General features: G+C 32.9%; 3 protein-coding genes across 4 annotated transcripts; 2 read left to right on the top strand and 1 right to left on the bottom strand.

The window, feature by feature from the left end:
* The first annotated feature begins 8006 nt into the window (after positions 1-8006).
* LOC114167674 (pentatricopeptide repeat-containing protein At2g17670) lies at positions 8007-10509 on the top strand. The gene is made up of 2 exons (XM_028052800.1): positions 8007-9455; positions 10126-10509. Exon 1 carries the CDS (start codon positions 8061-8063, stop codon positions 9450-9452), a length of 1392 nt encoding a protein of 463 aa, XP_027908601.1. The 5' UTR covers positions 8007-8060; the 3' UTR covers positions 9453-9455; positions 10126-10509.
* A 5237-nt stretch (positions 10510-15746) lies between these two features.
* Positions 15747-16247, bottom strand: LOC114166891. The gene has a single exon (XM_028051766.1). It carries the CDS (start codon positions 16245-16247, stop codon positions 15747-15749), a length of 501 nt encoding a protein of 166 aa, XP_027907567.1.
* Positions 16248-18420: 2173 nt separating this feature from the next.
* Positions 18421-20162, top strand: LOC114166414. 2 transcript variants are annotated; one of them, XM_028051147.1, is made up of 2 exons: positions 18421-18687; positions 19610-20162. In XM_028051147.1, exons 1-2 carry the CDS (start codon positions 18557-18559, stop codon positions 19761-19763), a joined length of 285 nt encoding a protein of 94 aa, XP_027906948.1. In that variant the 5' UTR covers positions 18421-18556; the 3' UTR covers positions 19764-20162. The 2 variants fall into 2 exon arrangements, 1 of the variants encoding a protein (XP_027906948.1); XR_003599919.1 differs by lacking the exon at positions 19610-20162 and adding an exon at positions 18818-19603 and having other exon boundaries at positions 18590-18687.
* Positions 20163-26565: the final 6403 nt, after the last annotated feature.

Raw genomic sequence — 26565 nt, 5'->3', positions numbered from 1 at the left:
ATTTTTTAGTTATATAAAAAAATCAAACCCAACATTGATGAACAAAGATATAACGATTTATATCCCTTAATAGTCATTTTTTTTTGTGAACAATTTCTACTAGTATTATAGTTAATACTTAATCATTTTATATATAAAAATAATATTTTTTTATGAAAATTAATAAATTCGCAATTTTATAGTCCCACGTCGAAAGTTATTTATATTTCATTACATATTTTTTAGATGTGTTATTCATGAATATTAAAATTTACATAACAAATTTTAGATAAGAGGATAAACAAGAAGAAAAAATAAAATTAGCTTCTCTATAATTTAAAATTAACTTATACTCAAGATAAAAATCAAAAAATATAGAAAAGTTATATATAAATCATAGTTCAATATGATTGAAATTCATTCCAATTAAAGACAATTAATAGTTTCACATCGTTTTTAAAAATTAAAGTAAAAGACAATTTAAATATAGATCCTTCCTTTAATTGTTTAAGACATTTTTTTAGAAACAAAATTATAATGGACTTTAAAATGAACAATACTTCAAACATAATGATTAATCTTGATGATGTTATATCAACTAGTCTAAAATTAGATTTCTTTTATTAATGAGTTCAGATTTCTTTTACCATATATGTTGGACAATTTTCTCAATAGGAGAAATATATCCTTAAACACTTCATTCTTTTTAAAACCCTTGTAGAAAAAAAAAAACATTTAATTGAGAATAAGAATCGTCTTCTCTTTTGTGTTGGTTAAGAATATGATCAATGGTTAAATCTTTTGATAGAGATAAAAAAAATGTTGTGTTCTTGCATAGGCTTCAAAGAATCTGAATTCTGAGTAAGAAAGGGTTCAAAAAGCCTAGTACCCTAGTAAAGGTTATAACCCACATATTAATAAATAAATTATGCCAATAAACTTACTCTATTATACTCTATTATGGAGGAGTTACCTAACCCATCAAGAATCTCATACTTTCTTACATTTATCCCTTAAAAAATATATTTATAATCAATTGTTGTGACATTAATGTTATTGTAAGAACAATGAACCAAGAATATCACTAATATTTAATTAACTACGAACACGTACAACACTTTAGTATATATATCTAGATTGCATGAATGATTGATTAGACAATTAATTAATTAACTTATGATTAAAGGTTACATAAATATATCATCAGTTAATGTCTATCTAGATAGAAATTATTAAAATGGTATATGTAATTATATTAATATGCTTGCTATTTATTTATTTATTATACATTTACTATTTTGTTTCTTTCCTACATGTTAACTCATTGAGTTAAACTCTTTGATAGAAATTAATTAATGTCTCTTTATTAGCACATCACATTATTGAGATGAAGGAAGGGATGATTCATGTATGTCCAAAGTGATATGAACACAAAAAAAGGACATTGACGGATCTTAATAGAGGTAGAGAGTCTCGATTTTATTGGAGATTCATATTGATTAGTGTTTGTAGATTTAAGTTTAAATTTCAGTTTTTAAAATTGTATTAGAATCATTTAAAAAACTTATTCTACTATTGCTTGTTTGTTGCACTTATCTTGTTATCATTATCAGACTATCCATTAGTGATATGATAAATTTAAAATATATAAGTGAGTGCAAATTTCACTTTACTAACCGATTTTATAAGTCTCAAAGTCATTTAAAAAGTATATTCTAACAAGATTTGTTTATAAATAGGAGTAAATATTACCTTATAAGCTGGTTTTGTAGGGTTGAGTTAGATTTAGAGTTCGCTTCTTAAATAAGTGTAAACCTCTTATTACAATTACAAGTCACTTTTATAGAATTGAGTTAGGCTTAAAGTCTATTTCTTAAAGTGGATGCAAACATCAACTTCCAAATTGGTTTTGTAAAGTTGAGTTGGACTTAAAGTTCGCTTCTCATGGGATCTTCCAATCTGTTCTCAAATGTACCACTTTCGATATTTCTTTATTCGAGAGTAGAATCAGATGTTTGTTAGTGGTTAAGACAAGTACAATTATTATGTTGTAAAATTCACATTGATTAAAGATAAAATCAATTTATACTATTTGAACTAGCGAAAACACAAACCCTTATCGTACTTGTGTGTTTGCATTTTTAATTTTCATAGAAATTTTGAGTTAAAATCAATAATATTTACTCTGTGAATGTATAATTAATTTTTAAAAATAGTTGTTAAATAAAATAATTGTTAAAAATAAACTAGGTTTTTAGAATAACGGTTAGAGGTAAATTATTTATAAAATAATAATTTTTTAAATAATAAGTAAAATTAAAAAAATAAAATATGTACACAAAAGAGGTTTTTAAAATAACGGTTAGAGATAAACTATTTATAAAATAATTAACTTTTAAAATAACAATTAAGGGTAAAACTGAAAAAATGTAAACACAAATTTATATATTGTTATAAATGAAAATCTCTCCTTACTAGGTTTTTTTATTCTCACACTCAATATCATCGAGGTGTGTGTTGATTATCACTCTTAATGTGAGAAAGTAGGCGATAATAAATAAGAATTAATATATTTGATATAATTTATTTACATACAAAATAAAAATAATAAATGAAAATTGAATATCAAAATATACTTGAAAAGGTAAAGGATGAGTTAAGTTGCATAGAATGCACCCAATGGAATCCTTGAATTTCAAACATTGCGACCCTTGAAAGGCCCCATCACAATCCCTCTCAACCACCCTCTTTAGTTCTCAAAAACAAATGCTTCAATCTTTGTCAAAAACCACATCAACGCTGATTCGTATCTCTCCTTTTCTTCATTTTTTTTTTCATTTATTAATTTCGCTGTCAAAAACCACATCAAACATCTCTTAATCTTAATTAACACCACTAATTGCCGTTTCCTAAAACATCATAAGTCAAACTATACCTAATTAACAAAGATTAATTATTTACAAAGTTAAGCAATATTTTGCACTATAATATATTTATAAAAAAAATTAACAGTAATCACAATGTAAGACACCCAACTAACCCCTTAATTTTAAGGTATGGTTTGAGTTTGTGGAAGTAGATCAATTTTGAACTATCACTTTCGATCATAAAATTAATCTAAGAATTATACGTTTTAATATAGAACGATCAAATCCAATCCCCTGAACTCGTGATTCAGAGATCTTATTTTATTTTATTTTCGTTAATATATTTCTAATTTCTTATGAAACAAGTTAATTTTTATTTTAGTTTTTATAAAAGAAATGAAATAATTGTTTTTCGAGTCTTATAAATGTATCAACTTCGTTTTTAATTTCTATAAGATTCTTTTCTTTCTTGTTCGGTCATTCTAAAATGTGAAATTAACAATTTTGTTCTCTAGAATATATTGTAAGATATAATAAATACAATATATCCTACATATGGTTGGAGATTCTTAAACATGGTTTGTAATATGTTTGTTTAAAGTTTATCAAAGTCGAGAATTATTTGTTATTGGATCCTTTTTACTTTTATGCTCATTGAAAGTTTATACTATAGATTTACAGTGTCCCTCATTATTAATTACACCCTCTCAATTTCCATACTTGATGTTTTCAGTGTAAACACAAGATATCCTCAGCGCAAGGAATTGTGTTGTATAGGAACAGGGACTCGTCTTATTAACTTATTGTATTATATATATATATATATATATATATATATATATATATATATATATATATATATATATATATATATATATATATATATATATATATATAAACCAATGAACATAACTCTAAAAAAAAATCAACATAGGAATTTGACTTGTTCTCTAACATGTTGAAGGTATCATATGTATTGAAAATATATAAGCCCAATTTATTATTATTGTTATTATGGTTAAATATGCTTTTAGTATTTAAATTTTGACGTGAAATTGGATTTTGTTCCTATTTAAAATTTTGATACATTTTAGTTGTAAATTTTAAAATAAATGGATATAGTTCTTTTAACATAAATTTTAAAAGTGAAGGAATAAAAGTGAATGGAAGTTCTTCTCCATGTTTTTACTCTTCCATATTCTTTCTGGCTTAAAAACAAGGGCAAACTTTCATCCATCCATGCATTCCTCCTCACTTTATTCTTCTTCTTTATTAGTTAATGATTTTGGAGTCAAACTTTACTTTTTATTATCACTCGCTTGTTATTCAATATATATACTCATTTCTAGCCCTTTCAGTTTTTCAAACTAAAGATCCTAGATTTATTGTAGAAAAATATTTTGAATTTCAATAATTACCTTCGATTGAAAAAATATAGAAGTTTTTTTTAATCGTAAGATAAGTATTGAGAAGGAAGAGGAAAACATACAAACACAAAAGATAGAATAAGGTGAGAGACAAAAACGAGAATACAAAAAACCAAAAGAAAGATAAGTGTTGAAACTAATAGGAAAAGTGGAGTAAAGGCATGAGTACGATAAAGAGAAATAAAGAGACATAAATTTCATATTGTTTGAGAATATCTTATACGAAAATCTATTATTCAATTCAAGAGATATACACGAAATCAACATTAGGCATACGAATCTATATATTGCTAAAACTAGAGAAAAACCTAATATAATTAAGATAGTTCAAAACTAGGTTTAATATGATTGATACAATTATATAATCTTAATTTGTTTGCATGATTATATCGAAGTGGATTGCATTTCATAATCATTCAAAGTTCTTGAATTCATAATTGATAGAGAGAACATGAACAAAGATACCAACACATGATAATAGAGTTTTTTCAGTCATCAATCATATTAGGCTTGAATAACAATTTCCTATAGATGTATATTAAATTATAAAAATAAAAATAAAATTATACTTTTAATACAAAATAGTTAAAGATAATATTTTGTTTTACTTTTCTTCATATTTTCTTCTTCTTATATATGTAAAAGAAAAACCAAAATCATGGTAATAATATAGTTTGTCTTTGTATATATAGTACAAAATCTAGATGATGTTGTCTCCTCAAAATGATATTATCTCATACTAACTCCTCAAAATGATATTATCTCATATTAACTGTCTAAATTAGATCAGTATGTTAAAATAATAATTAAAAAGTTAAATATATTTTAATTTTCTGACACAAAATTTGGATTCGTCTTAAACTTTAATATATTTTTTTATCTTAAACTTTAAAAATAACAAACATAATTATTTTAATTCAAGAACTTTTTTTTATGTGTTGTATGATTATATTTAAGTTATAAAGTGCCAAATAATATAAACAATTTAAACTCTGACACATTATTTCATATTTCAATAGAGTTTTACACAATTAGATTAGAAATATTATATTTATTTATTTTTAAAATTTGATTATCAGTTTGTATCAAAAATAAAGATTAATTTTGTTTTCAAGAACTAAAAACATATTATATATGAGATTAATAAATCTAGCTCTTAGACCCTACAAATAAGAGTCTATTAAATTAATATATAAATAAATTGTATTTCATGAGATAAATTATTGATTATTTCATTTAACACATATATCTAACTTATTGCTAACTTAATAAAAATATCTTTATAGATTCTTCGGCCTTTCCAACTTAAAAGATTTGGATGAAGAAAACATGATAATAAACTATATCTGGATCCAATATGGAAAATCTTAAACTAACTTAAACAAAAACAAAACATCATTGTACTTTGAATAATGGGTGATGTAAATCCGTATGCATGCACATACTAACGTGTCCACCATCCCTTAAAAAGGACATTTCATGTTCATACCGTACAAATGTATGGAGGAAAAGATGAGTGGTGGGGTCTTCATGCCACTCATTCATGTCATGGAAGTGACCATTGGATTTGGCATGTAACCATTATTACTTATAGTGTTTCAATTTTCAATTTCACCATTAGGGTTAGGAATATACATCTCATGTACATGCTCAACCTACCAAGTGGTACCAACTTAACATCACAAAGATTTTGGAGATATATATGAGGAGATGTGAACTTTGACTTTTTTATATTCAAATTATCACATACAAACTTTAGGGTACTAATATAGTACAAACTTAATATCCTTTCAATTTGTTTACTTTTATTTTTTATCTATGGCCATTAACCACTCTAATGATTTATCACATGGCAGAAAATCTATTATGTTAATAATTGAATTATTGAAAAAGTTAGTCTATCAATTTTAGTAAAATATATTGTGTTAATTAATCAACCTAAATTGAATGTCATTTAGATAAATGATAGTTGTTTAGTTGTTATTATTTGTTTATATAACATTATCATATCAAGTATTTGATAGAATTATTATTAATCAGCATGCATCTAAAATATTGTTCACGTGTGTTTCATTATAGTTTTGTTCTTAAAAGATATTTTGGAGAGCGTGAAAAAAGTAAAAGATATTTAAATCGTCTTAAATTCCACTATTGAATATGATAATGATAGGAATATGTATTTTTTGTGTGCTTATTATCATTCTTATGTGTTAATTGTTAATGAAATAGTTTTTATTTAAATTTTCTTTCAGTTAATTAAATGAATAATTTAGAGAAATTTAATTTAGTGTGGCTATAGAAACATTAGAGTGGTAATACTCGCATAAAAAGCTAGTGTTATATGGCAATAAATAAATAAACTTATAGCCGATAAAAAACAATAAACTTATAACAATATATTATAGTGATTTTACCTTTTGTCTATGATAATATATATAATGAAAGTTTACGTTTAGTAAGAAAAGAGATTACCCAATGATAAAAAATGATAATTATCCATAGTTTATGTATAATCAAGAGATAAAATATTTAAAATGATTGATTCCATATAATTATTAATTTTTTATTATTATATAAATACAATGTAAAATAAATAATTTTATTTTTTTCATATCATAAATAAAATTATAATATATATAAATATATTATGACAGTAGAAATAATGCAAATAAAGTATCTTGGTGAAAGAGAATAACAAAACCGACCACACTGTGATGGGTCCATCACTGTGTCGCAACTCACAAGAACATGCATTTAGGAATAAAGTTGGAGAGAACGACTTCAAATTAAGAAAATAAAAATTTTAAAAAAAATCAATTTTAACTATAAAGTAAATTAAAATCCAATTATTTGTATAATATTGAGAAACTATCTTCGTATACTTATTTTCTATAATTTTGGCTTGAATAGAAATTATAATTTTAGTTTTCCTTTAATTCGTATCTAGGATTTTGGTTTCTCAATGTTTATATGATTTTTTAATCCCTTATTTTATAAAACATGTAATTTTGATAAAATTCTCAATTTGCATACATATTTTATTTTATTTTTGATGTTGTTGTAACATCTTAAATATTTTCAAGATACAATCTTTATTCCTAGCATGAGTTGTCTTGGTGGGGGACACAATCACACTTCAAATCTCATCCTATTCGAAATTTAATATTAACTAAACAAACATTAACCACAAAGTGAAATCAAATCAAACATTAAGAATCCCAAAAAGGAACACACCCATGACGTTGAAATACACCTATATAAAGAAAAAGGTGATATAAAACTTGTACTAACATCCTATTTTTCTATAAAAATAAGTAAATTTTTATTTTGGTTGTTAGTGTATAAAATATATTGTCATTTTTATTCAATAGATTGTTTAAAAACATGAATTTAAACTCTAACTCATTCTTATAAAATCATTGTGAGATGTAAAAATCGTATAACTTATATATTATAAGATATACTTTTAGTCGGTATAGATTTTTGATATATTTTTTAAGATGAGTTTTGGTACTATATTAGAATATAAATTTAAATTTAACTAATTTTTACAAAATATTTTAAGGAATTAAATTCGATTTTAAATATAAATGTAATAGCAAATCATAAAAATCATAAGTTCTAAATGTAATGTTTTAGAATAAACTTTAAACTTTGTGACGAAATTTGAAGAGTAACATCATAACAAGTGAAAGAGGAAAAGAAAAAAATAATAATAATAATAATGTGAAAATGAGTGAAAAACCCTAAACCCTGGTGTTGGAGGTAAACAGTGAAAGAAGCTGCCATGGGGAAAATCCCTCCGTCGTTTCGCTCTGCAATAGGAAACCCTAACATTCGAAACCCTTCTTCTCTGTTCCGCCCTCAACCACCTTCTCCTCCCTCCAAACCACTCCCCTCCACCAAGAAAAAATCCCCAAAACCCATTCCACAACCAAACCCTATCTTCAAATCCCCAAATCTCGAAGATGCCAAGAAAATCTTCAACTCCATCGCCAATTCCTCCAAAGACCCTCGCTTTCCGAATTCCCTCCTCCACTCCTACGCCAAAGTCGCCACCTCAACCTCCGACTCTGTCAAATTCCTCCACCACATCACTAAAACCCTCCCTTCCTTCTCCCCCGATCGTTCCACCTTCCACATTCTCCTTTCCCACTCCTTGCCCAACCCCAATTCCAATCCCAATTCCGATTCCGATTCCGCTCTCTCCGCAATCCACCAAACCCTAAATGCAATGCACGCCGCCGGGGTCACTCCGGATGTCGCCACAGCCGATGTTGCTGTCCGCGCCTTGTGCTCCGCCGGCCACCTTGACCACGCCGTTCACTTGATCAAAGAATTCGCCTCCAAGCACTGCCTTCCGGATACCTACACCTTCAATTTCGTTGTCAAGCACCTCTGCAAAGCCCGCGCCTTGTCCACTGTCTACGCCTTCATCGACGAAATGCGCGAAAAATTCGGTGTGAAGCCTGATCTTGTCACCTACACTATCTTGATTGACAATGTGTGTAATGGTAAGAACCTGAGAGAGGCGATGAGGTTGGTGAGTGTGCTTCATGAGGAAGGGTTCAAGCCTGATTGCTTTGTGTATAACACGATTATGAAAGGGTATTGTGTGTTGAGCAGAGGGAGTGAGGCGATTGAGGTTTATAACAAGATGAAGGAGGAAGGGGTGGAGCCTGATCTTGTTACTTACAACACTTTGATTTTTGGGTTGTCCAAGTCGGGGAGGGTGGTGGAGGCCAAGAAGCTGCTGCGTGTGATGACGGAGAAGGGTTATCTTCCTGATGAGGTGACTTATACTACGCTGATGAATGGGATGTGTAGGAAGGGGGAGGCTCTGGCGGCGCTGGCATTGCTGGGGGAGATGAAGGGGAAGGGGTGCAGCCCCACTGAATGCACATATAACACACTGCTGCATGGGTTGTGCAAGGCGAGGTTGTTGGAGAAGGCGACTGAGTTCTATGGGGTGATCAAGGAAGGTGGTTTGAAGCTTGATAATGCCTCCTATGGGACATTTGTGAGGGCACTCTGTAGGGATGGTAGAGTTGCCGAGGCTTATGAGGTGTTTGATTATGCTGTTGAGAGCAAGAGCTTGACTGATGTTGCTGCTTACTCGACGTTGGAGAGCACGCTTAAGTGGCTCAAGAAGGCCAAAGAACAAGGGCTTGCTGTTTAAATGGTATGGATGGTTTGTGTATTTGCTTAAGGATTTTGACAAATTTAACATGTGCTGCCAATTTTTAATTTGGTTGTCCATGAACACTTGATTATGTTGTATTAAGTTAGGGCAAGATACAATTATTCCTTAGCTAGTTGGATTGAATACCCTTGTAGCTTCCTTTTTACTTGATAATTTTTCTTTTTGGGAGTGAAAGAATGCTTCTGTTACGTCGGAAATGCTGTTGAAATTTCATTACCAATTCATCTTAGGAGCTGTATAATATTGCTGGATTAGTCGGCTGTAGCAGAGTTTGCGTTGTCTATATTCATCATTCTAAAGGTCGGGTAGAAGCTAAGGTGATCAAACCCATTGTTTAGTTCTTTTCTTAGTTGCTTAAGCTTTTAGATGAAATGGGCATGACATAGTATCTGAGCTTAGTTGACCAACTGGTTCTTTTTATGTAGTTTTTTTTTTTTTCTAAAGAGAGTGATATGAAATAAAGCTCTTTAACTATCGATCCCATTCTAAGTGAAGTGTCCAACATTAGTTTTTCTTACTGTTGGCATTGCCACCATACTGTTGTTTTTCATAGCTTGTCTTTATATCATTCAAAGTAGTTTCTTTATATGTTTTGTTCCCTGCCATTTTTATGGACGGTAAAAGTGATTCATAGATATATCTATTGCAGGTAATTTCTTGTCGATGCTGCCAAGGATCTAAGAGGTAGTTGCCAAGGTTAGGCCTAACTCCATAAGTGCATACCAAAGCTGCAAATACAATTTCTCTCTGTATTTGGTTGCAAGTAATGCTAACAGTTTGGCACAACTTGAAACTGGAATCAGACATGAAGCCAGAATTAGAAGAAAAAAATTGGTTGCATATATTCGATGGTCATCATGATGCAAAGCAACAGCAATCTTTGAAGCTGCTTGGTCAGTCCTACTGATGTAATTATTTTGTAGTAGCATTCTGGTTGTTCTTTGAAGCAACATGTATTTTTTATGGAAACTATTGTTCATTATTTTGACTCTTATGATTCTCTAATAGATGAAGATAACAAATTTTGAGTAAACAATAAAGGAGCATTTGATTGTTTCCGCTGATAAAGGAGCTTGGAGATGTAGATTTTGTAACATCCCATTTAATAGCTTTCACACTACCAAATCAAACATTATATTATGATCAAACAAAGCAGGTAGTAGGATATAACTGACATATAAAATTATATGTATAAATATCATGTTGGTATAGTCATCCAAAAAACACATGAAAACACTCGTGGCAAGTGTAGGTACAAGAAAATGCTAAATTGCACATTCCAAAACTCCACAACATCAAACCCAAAAACTACCGCGGAACCTCTTGGTAAGGCATCAACTCCTGCTCAGAAGGGGGTATCTTCATCTAGATTCGGCTATGCTCACACCAGTAGTAGGTGATCATTGCAAAGGAGAATACACAAGGGCAAACAAACACAACAAGAAGGGTAAGCTAACTAAAATGAGAGAAAATTATACACTTCACAATTAGAAATATCATTCATAACACAGTTCAATTATATAATTATAGACTCGATATCCAAATTGTTTAAGCGACATTGGAGCTCTTGGTGGCTTGTACCTGTAACGGTTCTCAGACTTTGCAGAGTCTGGACACATGGAGTATTCACCCGACTGTTCCAGGGTAAGTCCCCTTTGCGTCTAGGACTGGATCAAGTCCAAAGACTAGGACCTCCTGCTACTCCTCACGACATAATCCATTCTACTCTATCTGAGCGTGAATGATTATTGAAGTTTCAGGATACCAACCAATATGGATTCCTCACGTCCTTACACACACTGACAAGTTCACCTAAATTTCCCTTGAAATTCTATTCCAACCACAACTCCTCATAATTTATATTCATCCAATTTCGTCATGCAATACATTGATAATAACATTCCAACCATACAAGGGTCTAATTGCACAAAGCTACATCAAAACATATATTCTTACTGATGAAAACAGAAACTGAAGCACCCTTACTGCAGTGGCTCTTGCTCAAGCTAGACAATCTAGCCCAGGCGAGAGGTCATCTCGCTCAGGCGAGTCAGTCTCGCCTGAGCGAGGCCCTAACAGTGGCAAAAATAAGAAACCTGGGTGAACTCTCGCTCAGGCTAAGCTGGTTCGCTTAGACGAGAGTGTCTCTCGCTCAAGCGACCCCAGCTCGCTTAGGCGAGACTTCGCGCAGGAACAAAGGTGGGTTTCCTGGTGTTTTCGCTCAGGCGAGAGTCACTCGCCTAGGTGAAAATACCAGATTACGAACTTGTTCCCACATGCAGTAGCCTAGTTCCCTCATACACAAATCAATCACTCACCAATTCATGCAATTAAAACATCAATTCAACACTAAACATGCAATTCAAACTCATCAACGAATTTTCTATACGAATTTGAGTAAAAAGGGTTAGCTTCCCTTACCTTTTCAATAATCACAAGCAAATTCAGCTCTCAACCGGAAGATGATTCGATTTCAGCACCTAAGAAGCTGGAAAGGAAATTTCTACACGTAAGTATGAATCCTAATTCACCCCAAAAGATTGAAAGACCCACAATTCGGAAAATTTGAAGGTAAACTGAGAAATTGAAACCAACTTACGTGTAAGGATGGAATGAACAACTTGGGGAGGAGATTATGTGCTAGTCTCAGATTGGATTGATGTTACAGAAGGAAGAAAGCAAAATTCATAAACTGAATTTGAGCCCAAACCCCTTTGTTTGGTAGAGAGAAGGAAGAGAAAATGGTGAGGAAGAAAGGTGCAAGGTGAGTGGAGTGTTGTTTCTGTGTGGATGTTAGCAGAGAGAGAGTACATAGAAAGAGAAAACAAAAAGGGGTTCTCACATTCTCCCCAACAACAAAAATTTTCGTCCCGAAAATTGAGACTTACCAGAGAACAGGTGTGGATATGATTCATTCACATCTTCTTCTAATTCCCAAGTGAAATCACCCGTTCTCTTATCCCAGACAACCTGGACTAGACTAATGGACTTCCCTCAATCCAAAAACCTGGACTTGTCTGGCTATTACCAAGACCAACAGGCTGAACCTCCATTGAGAGATCTCCTCTAAGCTGCAAATCTTCTGCCTCAAGTACATGGGAGGGATCAGGCACATACTTTCGGAGCTGAGAGACATGGAATACTGAGTGGAGGTTGGACAACTGAGGAGGTAGGGCGATCTCATAGGCCATTGGTCCAATCCTCCTCAGGATCTGATATGGACCAATGAACTTAGGAGATAGCTTCCTTGAGCGAATAGCCCTCCCCACACCAGTGGTCGGGGTAATCCTCAAGAAAACATGGTCTCCAACTGCAAACTCCAAAGGTCTTCTCCTCTGATTCGCATGGGATTTCTGTCTGTTCTGAGATGCCTGCATCCTCTCTTGTACTAACTTGACTTTCTCAGTGGTTTGTCTTAGTAACTCTTGTCCCACCACCACTGATTCTCCATCTTGGTACCAGGACAAAGGAGTCTTGCACCTCCTGCCATAGAGAGCTTTATATGGCGCCATGCCAATGTTTGCGTGAAAACTGTTATTATAGGTAAACTCCACCAAAGGCAGGACCTCGTCCCATACACCAAGATGATCAAGCACGCACGTCCGCAAGAGATCCTCAAGAGACTGAATTCTCCTCTCGGACTGGCCATCCGTCTAGGGTGATAAGTTGAGCTCATAGTCAGCCTGCTGCCCAAGGCACTCTACAACGTCTGCCAGAAACGGGATATGAATCGTGGATCCCTATCAAAGTCTATGCTCGACGACACTCCATGCAATCTCACAATCTCACTGATATACAATTGTGCCAACTTCGTCATGGACATCCTCAGATTCACCGCTAGAAAGTGGGCACTCTTGGTTAGACGGTCTACTATAACCCATATGGCATCATGACTCCTCGCCGTCCGTGGTAAATGGGTAACAAAATCCATAGCAATGCTATCCCATTTCCACTCTGGGATCTCCAACTGTTGCAGCATCCCTCCAGGTCTCTGATGTTGTGCCTTAGCCTTCTGACAGGTCAAACAGGATGCCACATACCGAGCCACATCTGACTTCATTCCCGACCACCAAAAGGATTCTTTCATATCATGGTACATTTTAGTCATGCCTGGGTGCATGCTAAAACGACTCTTGTGCCCCTCTTCAAGAATCATACCCTTCACCTCCAAATCTTCAGGTATGCAGACCCTGCCTCTGAACCTTAACACCCCATCACTTCCTATCACAAAGTCCTTGACTTTCTCAATGCCAAGCAACTCCAATGTTCTCTGCAACTTGGGGTCCAATAATTGCATCTCCTTTATCAGGATGAGGAAATCACTAGACACGGTTAGATGGTTGCATCTAATGACATCCTCTCCTAAGGTCACCTGCAATTGCATGTCTCTGAATTGCTCCACCAAATCCAACTCCCTGGCCATCATATAAGATGCGTGGATTGTTTTTCGGCTTAGGGCATCAGCCACCACATTAGCTTTTCCTGGGTGGTACAACAACTCGAAGTCAAAATCCTTTAAAAACTCTATCCAACGTCTCTGTCACATGCTCAACTCTTTCTGGTCGAACAGGTAGTTCAGGCTCTTGTGATCATTGAAGACTTGGAACTGAGCACCATACAGATAATGTCTCCAGATTTTCAGTGCAAACACTACAGCTGCTAACTCAAGATCGTGTGTGGGGTAATTCTTCTCATGACTTTTCAGCTGCCTTGAGGCATATGCAACCACTCTTCGCTCTTGCATCAGAACGCATCCTAACCCCTGATGGGAGGCATCACAGTAAACCTCGAAGGGTCTACTGGTATCAGGAATGACCAACACGGGAGCACTAGTCAGCTTCTGCTTTAACTCTTGGAAACTACCTTCACACTGGTCGGTTCAAGCAAAAGGCTGATCCTTGCGAGTCAGTTGTGTCAAGGGTGCCACGATCTTAGAGAATCCCTCAATGAACCTCCGATAGTAGCCTGCCAGCCCCACAAAGCTCCTAATCTCAGTCACTGATTTAGGATGTTCCCACTTCAACACAACTTCCACTTTGGATGAATCCACAAATATGCCCTGAGCTGAGATCATATGTCTCAAGAATTGGACTGTGGTCATCCAGAACTTGCACTTTGACAGTTTTGCATACAGCTGCTTCTCTCTCAAGATGCTTAGAACTGTCCTCAGATGCTCCGCATGTTCTTCACGAGTTCGGGAATATATCAGAATGTCGTCGATGAAAACCACCACGAACTTGTCTAGAAACGGGCTGAAGATCCTGTTCATATAGCCCATGAACAAGGAAGGGGCGTTAGTCACACCGAAAGGCATCACTACGTACTCGTAGTGCCCATATCTGGATCTGAAAGCGGTCTTCTGCACATCATCAGACTTAACTCTAATCTGATGGTATTCCGATCTGAGGTCGATTTTTGAAAACATCGCAGCGCCGTGCAACTGATCCATCAAGTCATCTATCCTTGGCAGAGGATATTTGTTCTTAATGGTTAGCTTGTTGAGTTGCCTGTAGTCCACACAAAGTCTAGAGCTGCCATCCTTTTTCTTTACCAATAACAATGGCGCTCCCCAAGGTGACACGTTGGGTCGGATGAACTGTTTCTCCAGCAGTTCCTCAATCTGTTTCTTCAACTCTGCTAGCTCAGCAGGAACCCTCCTGTAGGGTGCTATTGACACTGGTCCTGCTCCAGGCATCAAATCAATAGAGAACTTTATCTCCCTGGAAGGGGGCAAGCCCGACACATCCTCAAGGAAAACATATGAGAATTCCCTTACCACTGGCGTCTCAAGGTGTCCATCTCCATTCTCAATAGACAGTTGAGTCAGAATTAAGAAACACCGAGATCCCTCCTTGATGGCTTGATCCACCTACTGTGAGAACATCAACATATCTTCATCCTTTGAGTTGGGAAACAACACTTTCTTCTCATTACAATCAATGAGAATGTGATTAGCAGATAGCCAATCCATTCCCAAGATCACATCTAGCCCCTCCATAGGTAAACAGATGAGGTTTACCCTGTACTTGCGTCCCTCAACCTCGATCAAACATCTGGCACACAAAGTCGAGGTTCTGACCAACCCAGAAGTAGGTGTGGACACCACCAGGTCCTACTGGAGTCCCCTCACCGGAAGACCCAACTCTACCACTATAGACTCCGACACAAAAGAGTGTGTCGCTCCCGAGTCGTATAGAACACACAAGCTTCTACCAGCAATCATACAAGACCCAAAGATGAGGTTACCTGATATGTCTGGCTTTGTACCTGTCATGGCGTACACTCGGCCAGTGCCTGGGGTCTTGCACTTCCCCGTGTCTGTTGTGGCTGAGTCTGTGTCGGAGGCCTCGGCACTACACTCCTATCAGTGCGGCAATCTCTAAGGAAGTGGCCTTCCTGGCCACATCTGTAACATGTCTGCCTACCACCAAGCTGAGGGCAAGTACTCCTCATTTGGGGCCCTCCACAATGAAAACATCGCGGCCTGTGAGAGTGATGCTGGTGAGACTGAGGTGAGGATCTCTTGGACCCCTGAGGCTGAGGTCTAGAGTAGGGTTTCCTCCTATCATCCTGTCGGCTCGTGGACCCAGATGGTCCTCCCACCTTCTGTTGAGACCGTTGTTGAGCTTCAACTTCAGCTTTTAGCTTCTCCATTACCCTTGCTATCTCCACCAAGGCAGGGAACTCCTTGATAGAGAGCGGAGCCACCATGAGTTTGAGATCGCCTCTCAACCCATTCTCAAAATTCCTACACTGCCAATCCTCAACCATCTTGAAGGTGTGGAACCTACCCAGGTGCTTGAACTTTTCAGCATACTCTGATACTGACTCCAATTTTACTCTTTTCTCCTCGATACTTCCTCTCCAAGCAATCTGCTGAAACTTCCACTCCACGCAATCTTCTTCCTTGTTTGATCGGTTGAACAGATGATCGGTGTACCTGCCTAAATGGCTCCAATGCTTAAGTCAGTTTGGGGATCGATCGGTCGATAAGTGTAACTACTCTAATAAATGCGAAATTAAGATCCTCACCAACCTACCTTTGGGCCCTATTTATAGTTTCCGGTGTGGGCCTATAATTAGGGCTCCTTAATCACGACCCAATGATCCCTTAATTGTGATTACTGGCTTGTTTAATTTTAATTAATCCGGCTGACTGGTCCAGGTTTTTTATTTGGTCGATCGACCGATGGTCGCTTGGCCAGGCGGGTTATCTTTTATGAGTTAACAGCTTTAAGTAATGAAACGTATTTAATCTGTGTGGCCGATCGACCGATGGTCCTTTTTACGGACTTGTACCTTAACCAGTGAAATGTGTTTCATCCGTGTGGTCGATCGACCGGTGATCCCCTTTGTGGGTCTACATGTTTCATCTGTGTGGCCAATCGACCGATGGTCCCCTTTATGGGTCCATATGTTTCATTTGTGTGGCCGATCGACCGATGGTCCCCTTTATGGGTCCACATGTTTCATCTGTGTGACCGATCGACCGATGGTCTGTTCAGTATGCAAGCCCTGCCAGTCTTATTCGATGGACCAATAGGCTATGCGATGCCGATGGTCCAATGGGCCATACAGTACATTATTACTTCATTATGTAAGAAACTATTAATTTGAAGATTATTAAGGTGAATTTTGAAGGAAAAGTATAAATTATTGATAAATTCAAAATAAATAACTAAATTAATCAAATTTCAAGAATAATTTGAATTTGTTGGAAGGGTTCAAAATAGGATAGGAGTGACTTGCGAACATATAGACTAAAACTTAAAGATGTTAGAATTTAAAAATGATACGAGTAAAGTTAAAAAAATAATTATGCCTCGCAAAATGTCTTTCTGTATGTGTTAAATTTAATAATTTATTTATTATATATTTTTAAAATATTATTATAATGGTAGTGCAAATGAAATTTTATATGAATTGAACATTTACAATTGCTAGTTTATATTTATTTGTAGTTTTAAGTGTTTTTGCACCCACAAATTTGAACCATGTTTGTTTAAGGTCATTTAAATTAAAAATTAATTCTCTAGCATATGCAATGTGAATGATGTTTGTTTTACTCTTCTGAAATTACTTATATGATTAAAAGTTATATAACAAACTAATTCAACTTTATAATCCAATCATCAAGTTTTTTAAAATATTCATTTTGATAAAAGTTTATGAATAAAAATTAAAATGCATTTTACTTTCAAATGGTGGAAACTAAAATAATCAGTTTAAATTTGAAGGACCATAAAAAAACGTATTTTAAACTCCAGTGACTGAAAATATATTACACATTAAATCGAATTTTAAATAAAGTTTTATTTTTTTTGAATATTTATAAAATATGTGGACTTTATATTTAAATAACTGTGAAGAAATTATCATTTTAAATTTATCAAAAGATTCCAAAATTTCATCGAGTAAAATATTTCTTTTGTATAAAATAGACAAAGAATATCATACAATTTATTATATATAATTTTTAAAATTTTAAAACATAATAAAAAAATAAAAATATATAATTTGTATGCATATATATAAATGATAATGGTCAGAGAAAATCGAAAAATAATAGTTAATCCATGCATAAAACAAGATAAAAAGGCTGATACCAATTATGATAATTTTTTTTTATCATGTTATTTTTTTCATTATTATAGAAACATGATATGGATATTTTAATCAATATTTATAAATAGTTTGAATTCATTATTTTAATTATCATTTAACGATATTATTATATAGGAAAATAAAAAAAAGGTTTAGTTTTAATTTTAATAAAATATTTATAAGATTTTATATTTTATTTTTATTTTTTAAATCACAATATATTTATATAATAATGAAATATTAGGTCAGGAATAAAAGTATATAAATAATAAATTATTTTACTTTAATTTTGGAAATAATAGTACTTTGTTCAGTGAAGCAAAACAGTGAATATATGTCCCTGTTTATTTGAAATAGGGTTTGTACTTTGTTCAGTGAAGCAATGTATTTAGGTTTGTGATTGAACATGGAAAACCCTTCCGACATTGAATGTGTTTCACCCTTTTTCTTTTGAATTTTTGTTCTCTCTGATTCTCATGGCGTTGTTGTCGCATTGCACTCGTCGTCTCATCTCACACACTTCCTTCAAATCACCTCTTCGATCCATCAATCATTCCCTTCTTCTCAACCCTACTGTGCTGCAGCGTCCATCCCCACTATTTATCAGGTAAACTCTTAACACCGAACCTCCAAAGCTACATTCTTTTTGAGATTTTGTTTATACCCAGAAACTCGATCTGTTGCAAAGTTTTTTAATTTTCATGAATGCTCATTTTTATGTATACTCTATGTTATAGCTCCAAATGGGAAATTGAAATTGAATATAGAAAAAAACTGATGTGCTGATAAAGACAGTATTGGAAAAGGTCCTATTACATTGAGTAATCATTAGCACCTTCAAGAAGGATAAAGAAGGAATCTAGGAGACAAGAATTCGGAGAAACCCAAATATGCAAAAATATGCAAAGATGACAGCTATAACAACTGTCAAAGAACAGCTCATCAGATACAGTGGGACGGGACATTATTTTGGAGACTTCTGAAAGCTTTAATTCTGTTGGTCCTGATGTTTTTGTGTGAGCTGATATTGCATCATGGGCTTTTGTTTTTCTGATAGTAGTACCGTCTTTTCTGCGTTCTGTTAGTTCATATTCTTAAGTATTGACAATGGTTATTTATAAATAAAGTTTTAAATTTTACCAAAGTTAAGTGTAGAAGTCCTTCAGGATAAAACTTAACATGTTTATATGTAGTTATAAAAGCTTGCTATATCATATATTTTGTGTAAGTAGTTGTTAGCCTTGTTTGTATTATATGACTTAATGCATATTATATTACATTTCCTTCAAAAGAAAATATTCTGTGAACTATTGGTGAACTGATTTTATACTATTATACAATTACAAAATATCACATATAGGTAAGTTGGTTGAGTTTTATACTAATTAGCTCATAATCTATATTTACCATAATTTCTAATTATAGTTGATCAACTTGTGTGTACCTTGTAAAAATTTTGAATGCTCACAAAACTAAAAAACTAAACACTTTTGTATTGTGCTGATGTATCAAACTGTTGTTCTGAGCAGAACTTTTGTATACCAACTAGGAAGTGTACAGTCACTTTTGCCTCTACATAGTGCAGTGGCCACTTCAAGATTGGTGTCTAGTCTCAGCATTAATTCAAGGAGTTGTGGAGCTCTTTCACTGGCTACCCTCTGCTGCGACTTCCCTGGACCCTAGGGTCTTTGTAACTTTGAGGGACTGTCTCCTTTCTTATGATCAGTGTTCCAACGGGGCTCAGGGGAAGAGAATAAGCACAACTCAACATATGGAGTTCTTCTTATGACTGACAAAGACCAATGACTGTGTTGATTTTTGGATGAGTTGAGCTGCGAAGAGTTTAGCCTCGATTCATTTTCTTCTTATGGACCAGATGTAACTTTGCTTGTTTATTAATTTTTGTATGGACAGCCTCTTTTTGAATCTTTCATGTGATAAATGCCCCCATTGAATCTAGGTGATTCAACCTGCCAAGTGCCAATGTACTTTGTACGAATGAGAATGTACTGAGCATCTATGCACCTAAATAAAAGGTTTAAGGCTCCCGTTGAGAATTTAATGGAGTTTTTTCATTTTTAATTGTGCATATGAGAGCATCTAGGGTGGATACAGTCAAGGAATTGAATTTGGTTAGAGAATTTTCTGAAACAGCAAACTTTGGGATAGGGAGGTTTCAATGTGAAAAAATTGGCCAGACCTTCACTGATATAACATAAATGCAGAGTCTTTCATGTAAACAATGTTGTAGTTGTGTAAGTTTACCATATTAACAATATTTGAGTGTATTTGACTGACTATTTTTAACTACTGACTGCACAGGCAATAATTAGGAGATAAACTTAAACAGAACTTTGTTAATGATTAAGTTATCATACCAAACCAAAATTATATCAAGTAAACTTCTATGAACAAACATTGTAGTTCAGTATTATATCAAGTAAACTTCTATGAACAAACATTGTAGTTCAGTGTTATAACAAGATGAAACTTCGTAACAGTGTCATTTAATTTGCTTGGTTACTACAAAAAATGAAGATGAATTCGATCCCTCATCGATATCCTGCAGAAAAAAACAATTCTGAGATTCAAAGTGCATGTTTCGATGATCATTGTATCACTTCAAAAAGTACGTTCAGAATAAAAGATAAAACTATCATTCACTAAGTATTGTTCAACTATCAAATACATTCAAAATAGTTTATTCAAACTACACTAAGGGTTGTAGTAGCTAACAAGATCACAAACAAAATGAGTTTTCTGATGTGTGTATATTCACTATCCTTAAAGACTTATTCGTAATGTATTGTACAAGTATTCCAATATACAAATATGAACTTCTCAGATTTGTTGAGGATCTTAGAACTAGCAAAAAATTCTCAAAAAGTAAATAAATAACTCAAGATTTAATAAACAAAATATAAGGGAGATAAGAAGATGAGAGAACAAGAGAGAGGAGAAGAATGAGAATGTGAAAGTGTGTTTTTTTGGATGAAGCATAAACCCCTATTTATAGACGGAGGAGGGATGGTTGTCTCGCATAGAAACAAAACTACACCTGCCCAACGTTCACCTTGCCTTGTAGAAGAAGTATCACTCATTGCGAAAAAAGCTAAGCAAAGGATTTGGATGGTTTTGGAGATGAAAATTGCACCACATGGATCTTGCTTTGTTACTGAAAAAGAAAGAGACATAACTACATAAGTTGATTTTAGTTCAAGCACTCCAGAGATGGACTATAGTGCCGCAAAATGCTTTTGCAATATATATAAACTCTACTTTAACAACAATCCCCCACATATTGCAAAAGTAAAAGAGAAAAGTAAAACCAAAAGAAAGAAGAAAAATCATGAATCTCATATAAGATGTAATGCATCAGAGTTGGTATAACGACCTATATAAACCAGTCTTAGATTGAGAAACATAACATACAGTGTAGTTGGTATAACAAGCTATGTGAACCAAAGACACTTGATGTAGTTAGCGGTTTATCAATCACAATGCACCACCACAATTTCTTTTGTTATTGGTGTGTTATGCTTACTAAGTCATGTGTGTACCTGGTATTCATGAGTGCTCTAGATTATGTCAATATCTCATATAAGTGATCCCACTCGACACTCATATAAATCATTTTATCAAGCATATGCTGCAAATCACACACCACCGTAAGGGATATGAAAATCATTGAAAACTTTGGTTAAACTAAAATTCTTACACCACATAGAATTTTAATAACAAAGTTTAACCTCTCAATAATGCAGACTCTAACACTTCCACACACAACATAAGAATGGACATAATTGATTTAAAACCAATTTAGTGCTACCAGAATTAACAAGTGACATGTTTTACCATATGAACCTTATTCATGGGATCTCTAATCACAAAGGTCGGGTTACCATCACTTGTTTGTTTTCAAGTGGCTTAAGTCTCCTTTCCCTTGATGTTTCTAGAATCATATTTCTTCGCAAGGGTTTAGTCAAGGGATTCACTAGATTTTATTTTGACTTCACATAGTCAATGGAAATAGCTCCACTATTTAGCAGCTGTTTTCACCAAATTATGTATCAATTCTATATGTTTGTTCTTTCCATTATAGTTTTTGTTTTTAGATATAGTTATTGTTGGTTGCAATCACAATGTACTCACACAAATAGGGTTGGTTTGATTCCTAATGGAATGTTAGCTAAGAATTTTTTCAACCACATAGCTTCAGTGCCAACCATTTCAAGAGCAAAAAACTCAAATTTCATTGTTGATCTTGCAATAATTGTTTGTTTGACTGGTTTCCTTGTAATCGCACCACCCCCGAGTGTGAATACATAACCATTTGTGAATTTTGTCTCATTTGAATCAGAGATCCAATTAGCATCACTATACCTTTCTGGTATGACAGGAAATCCACTATATTCAATAACATAATCCATTAAACCTCATAGATATCTCATAAGTCTTGCAAATGCATCTCAATGTTTCTAACTAAGACATTGAGTGTACCTATTCAATCTACTTATTGCATAAGCAATATCAGGTATAGAAAGCTCTTTAAATGCAGTAAGATCCTAATTATCTGGGTATGCTGAGATTGATAAACATAGATTCTCCTATATTTTTCTTTAATTTAGAGTTAATATCATAAGGAGTGCTCACTAGTTTGAAGTCATAATACTCAAACTTCTTAAGAAGTTTCTCAATGTATTGTTCTTGGAATAGTAATGTCTTATCTCCCTTCGTGATGATTTTAACACCTAAAATCAAATTGGCTTCACCTATGTCTTTCATTTCCAATTTAAATCACAAAAACAATTTACTTCTAAATACTACATCAATGCATGTACCAAAGATTAACATATTATCCAAATACAAACATATAATGACATAATCATCATTTTCAAATTTAGAGTACACACATTTATCAACATCATTAGCTAAAAAACCATCACAAAATAACACATTATCAAGTTTTTAATGAACGGGTTAAGGCTCACATTGAGAATTTTTAATGGAGTCTTTTCTACGTTAATTGTGCATATGAGAGCATTTAAAGTGGATACAACCAAGGAATTGAATTTGGTTAGAGAATTTTCTGAAACAATAAACTTTGGGATAGGGAGGTTTCAATGTGAAAAAATTGCCAACACCTTCACTGATATAAGATAAATGCATAGTCTTTCATGTAAATAGTGTTGTAGTTGTGTAAGTTTATATATTATTAATATTTAAGTGTATTTGATTGACTATTTTTTATGATTAAGTTATCATACCAAACCAAAATTATATTAGTTAAGTTTCTACTATTATTGTTTTGTGTGATATCACACACAAACAAACAATTTTATCTTTTTTTTGCTTAGGTGCATCTTAAGCCACTATGTATGAGACAAGAATGTAACTTTTTTTTGACTCCATCCAAGTTAGGAGAATGTGACGGTAATGTGGTGCATCCAATGCCTTGTTCATCAGATGGGTTCAATCTCCTTACAAAGTAATAGTATTTCAGTAGAAACATCATTGTCACCAATTTGCAACATATATAAAAAAGAAGAAAGCCACAATAGTAATGGTTAACAAATGTTGAGTAGTAATCTCACGTGCTCCCTGAATTTGGTACAATGGATTAAAGGAAAACCAATCCTTGAATTGAAAGTTTAGTGATAACATTCCTTAGTAATGGTAAATTTGGCGTTTGGAATGTGAGTAAATCATAAGAAGGTCTAAGAACAAACATTGTTGTCCAGAGTCATAGAAAGATGACATTTTAATAATGTCTTCTAATTTGCTTGGCTATTACCAAAATTGAATATGAAATTGATCCCTCATCCAAATCTAGTAGAAAAAACAATTATGAGATTTTGGGTCTATTGTTCCACCCGTTATGGACCGTTATTGGATCACCCAATAATATATAGCCTGACGCTCGAGATGTATATGCTTTAATGTGATGAGGTGTTGAGAGTCCTACACTGACTATAGATAATGTCAATTTACAATATATAAACGAGTGCACAACTCACCTTAGAAATTGGTTTTGTAGGGTTGAATTATTCTGATTGTCTCGTTTCTCTATGTAATCGTGAAAACTTTAGCCTCATGAACAATCACTATAGTTAATTGCCTTTCTTGTTGTATGACCAAAGAAAAGTTAATATTCAAAAAAGGCTCCATGAAGAAGCACTCGAGTTTATACAGTGTTAGAGATTTCACTCAACTCATTTGAAAAGCACAAAACATATTCTGATTCTCTATAACTTATGATGACTTTGGACAATATGCAGTTGCACAATATGTCACATTTGCAAATCAAAATGAGTTTCAACGATTCAAGTTCCTCCCATATAATCTTTAAATATGTATAAAACTTCGTCACACTTCTTTCTCCCCATTTCACATAATGTATCTCTTGTTGTAAGAGATTTTGAAATAATCTTCTTTTGAAAATCTCTCTTGTAAGTCTTCCCACAAATTGTTTGCCATGTCGATGTAAACAACGCTTTCAATAATTTGCGACTCCAAGGTTCTCGTAATTTTGATGCTAACGTTTATGAACTGTAGTTTATTTTTTTAACAATAAGGCTTGTCTCATGTTTTTACTCCATGAAAGGTAATTTGTACCATTGAGTGGTGACATAACAATAATTACTTAAGGATTTTCCCCGGATGGAGCTAAAAGGGCTTGATGGATTAGAGAAGAAGTCCATGACATTTTACATTTTTGTGGTGGTATTTTTGTGTTTTTACGGTGGAGAATTTCACCAGGATAAAGAATGAATGAATATATGAGATGTAGAACTATCAGAAGGATGGTAAAAGAGCATGCGAGGAAGTAAAGCAAGTTGAAAAACCCACTCTAATATCATATTGCGAATGACAATTCATTTATCTTGAAAACACATTCTCGAAATATTATTGCAAAGGAAAACACAGAAAGAAAAAAATAACATATCTTTAAAACTTGTGTATAAAAAATAATTATTTTATAAGGTAATTTTCCTATATTATATATAGAAATACAAAATAAAAACTTATAACAACATCATAACTACAAACAATTCAATAAAATAAATTCATATGAATTTGTTTTTAATATGGTTGATGATTTGAAATATATTAGAATATGTTTGGTTTCATTATTTTCTTTTATAATTAGAAAAAAATGGTTATTTTGAATTTAATATCATTCCTCGTGGGAGATAAGAATGAAAAGGAATGAAAAAAAAGGTTTAATTATTGTTATGCTCATTGTTTTTGTTAAAAAGTGTTAAGTCAGTCTTCTAGTATTTTTTTTGTCTCAATTTAGTCAAGACTTTTTTAAAATGGATTAAATTTGATTATTTTTGTTAGTATCCTACAACGAGGTTAAACTTAGTGTCCCGCATCAATTTGTGAATTTTTTAAATTTTTAATATTTGTTTTCACGTGTCACTCTACACTTGTGTCACATGACACAATCAATAGGTCGTGACAGTAGCAGTGTAATATGATAATGTCACGTGAATAAATCCTCAATTTAATTGAAAAAATTATAAAAAAATAGAAATAGGTAATAAATAGTTAGTTGAGTGAGTCTTACCATTTTTTAAAACTATTTCTACCCTTTAGTTTCAAAAATATATTCATACATCTACAAAATCAAATAAAGAGCCATGGTTTATAAGGTAGGGGTGAAGAAAGTCAAGAAGGATGAATAAGCAGGTAAAAAAAGGAAGAGAATAAAATAATTAAAAAGTAAAGTGAAAAAGTTTCATTGGTTAAAAATATAAAGTGAAAAAGAAAATAAAAAGATAATTTATTTTTATAAGTAATAAATTTGTAGAATGATTTATAAATTACATAATAGTAATAGCAAAACATAACAATTAAAACTAAAAAACTATAATTAAAATAATTCATCCCTAAAAAATCATTGAAACAGAAATACTAGTGTATTTTTAATAAAAAATAAAAATAAGATTTATATAATATTTCACAATTCCGACAACGATTCCATTTATGGTTAAACCATCAAAGGGATGTTTGAGTTTGTGCACTGCAACTTGAGATTCAAGTAAAAGTAACACCTAGGATATTTATGGTTAAAATACTTATTATATTTTTTACATATTTTTTCTTCCATATAAATGTAACCAACTTTATTTTTGAATAAACATTTTTACAATTTAGTATAAATTTTAATTTTTTTATTTAATAATTATTATAATAAATAATTTTAGTTATATATTTTTTTATTATTTTGTAATAAAGTAAACACATTATTATTAAGTTTCTTCTGGTAAATGAAAAAAAAAATGAGAACTACCACTCTCGTAATCTTTTATTGCACTCTCTCTTCATTTGAGAAAGGTCTAAATTGTTTGAGTCAAAAATATTCTACTTGTGTAATTTGAAAATTTATTTTGTATAATTTAAAACTAAAAAACATATTTTGTATTATATACTTTCAAAATGTATTACAGATTAGATTATATAATTTCATACCTTTTAG

The sequence above is a fragment of the Vigna unguiculata genome, chromosome 10, assembly GCF_004118075.2.
Source record: "Vigna unguiculata cultivar IT97K-499-35 chromosome 10, ASM411807v1, whole genome shotgun sequence".
Taxonomy (NCBI): domain Eukaryota; kingdom Viridiplantae; phylum Streptophyta; class Magnoliopsida; order Fabales; family Fabaceae; genus Vigna; species Vigna unguiculata.
This window is presented reverse-complemented; position numbering and strand designations above follow the sequence as displayed.

Bases quoted from the DNA above. Each gene is read 5' to 3' on its own strand.
- LOC114167674 (XM_028052800.1), top strand. From the start codon at position 8,061: ATGGGGAAAATCCCTCCGTCGTTTCGCTCTGCAATAGGAAACCCTAAC.
- LOC114166891 (XM_028051766.1), bottom strand. From the start codon at position 16,247: ATGGTTGAGGATTGGCAGTGTAGGAATTTTGAGAATGGGTTGAGAGGC.
- LOC114166414 (XM_028051147.1), top strand. From the start codon at position 18,557: ATGGCGTTGTTGTCGCATTGCACTCGTCGTCTCATCTCACACACTTCC. The intron at 18,688-19,609 runs GTAAACTCTTAA...TGTTCTGAGCAG, and splicing joins CCATCCCCACTATTTATCAG to AACTTTTGTATACCAACTAG.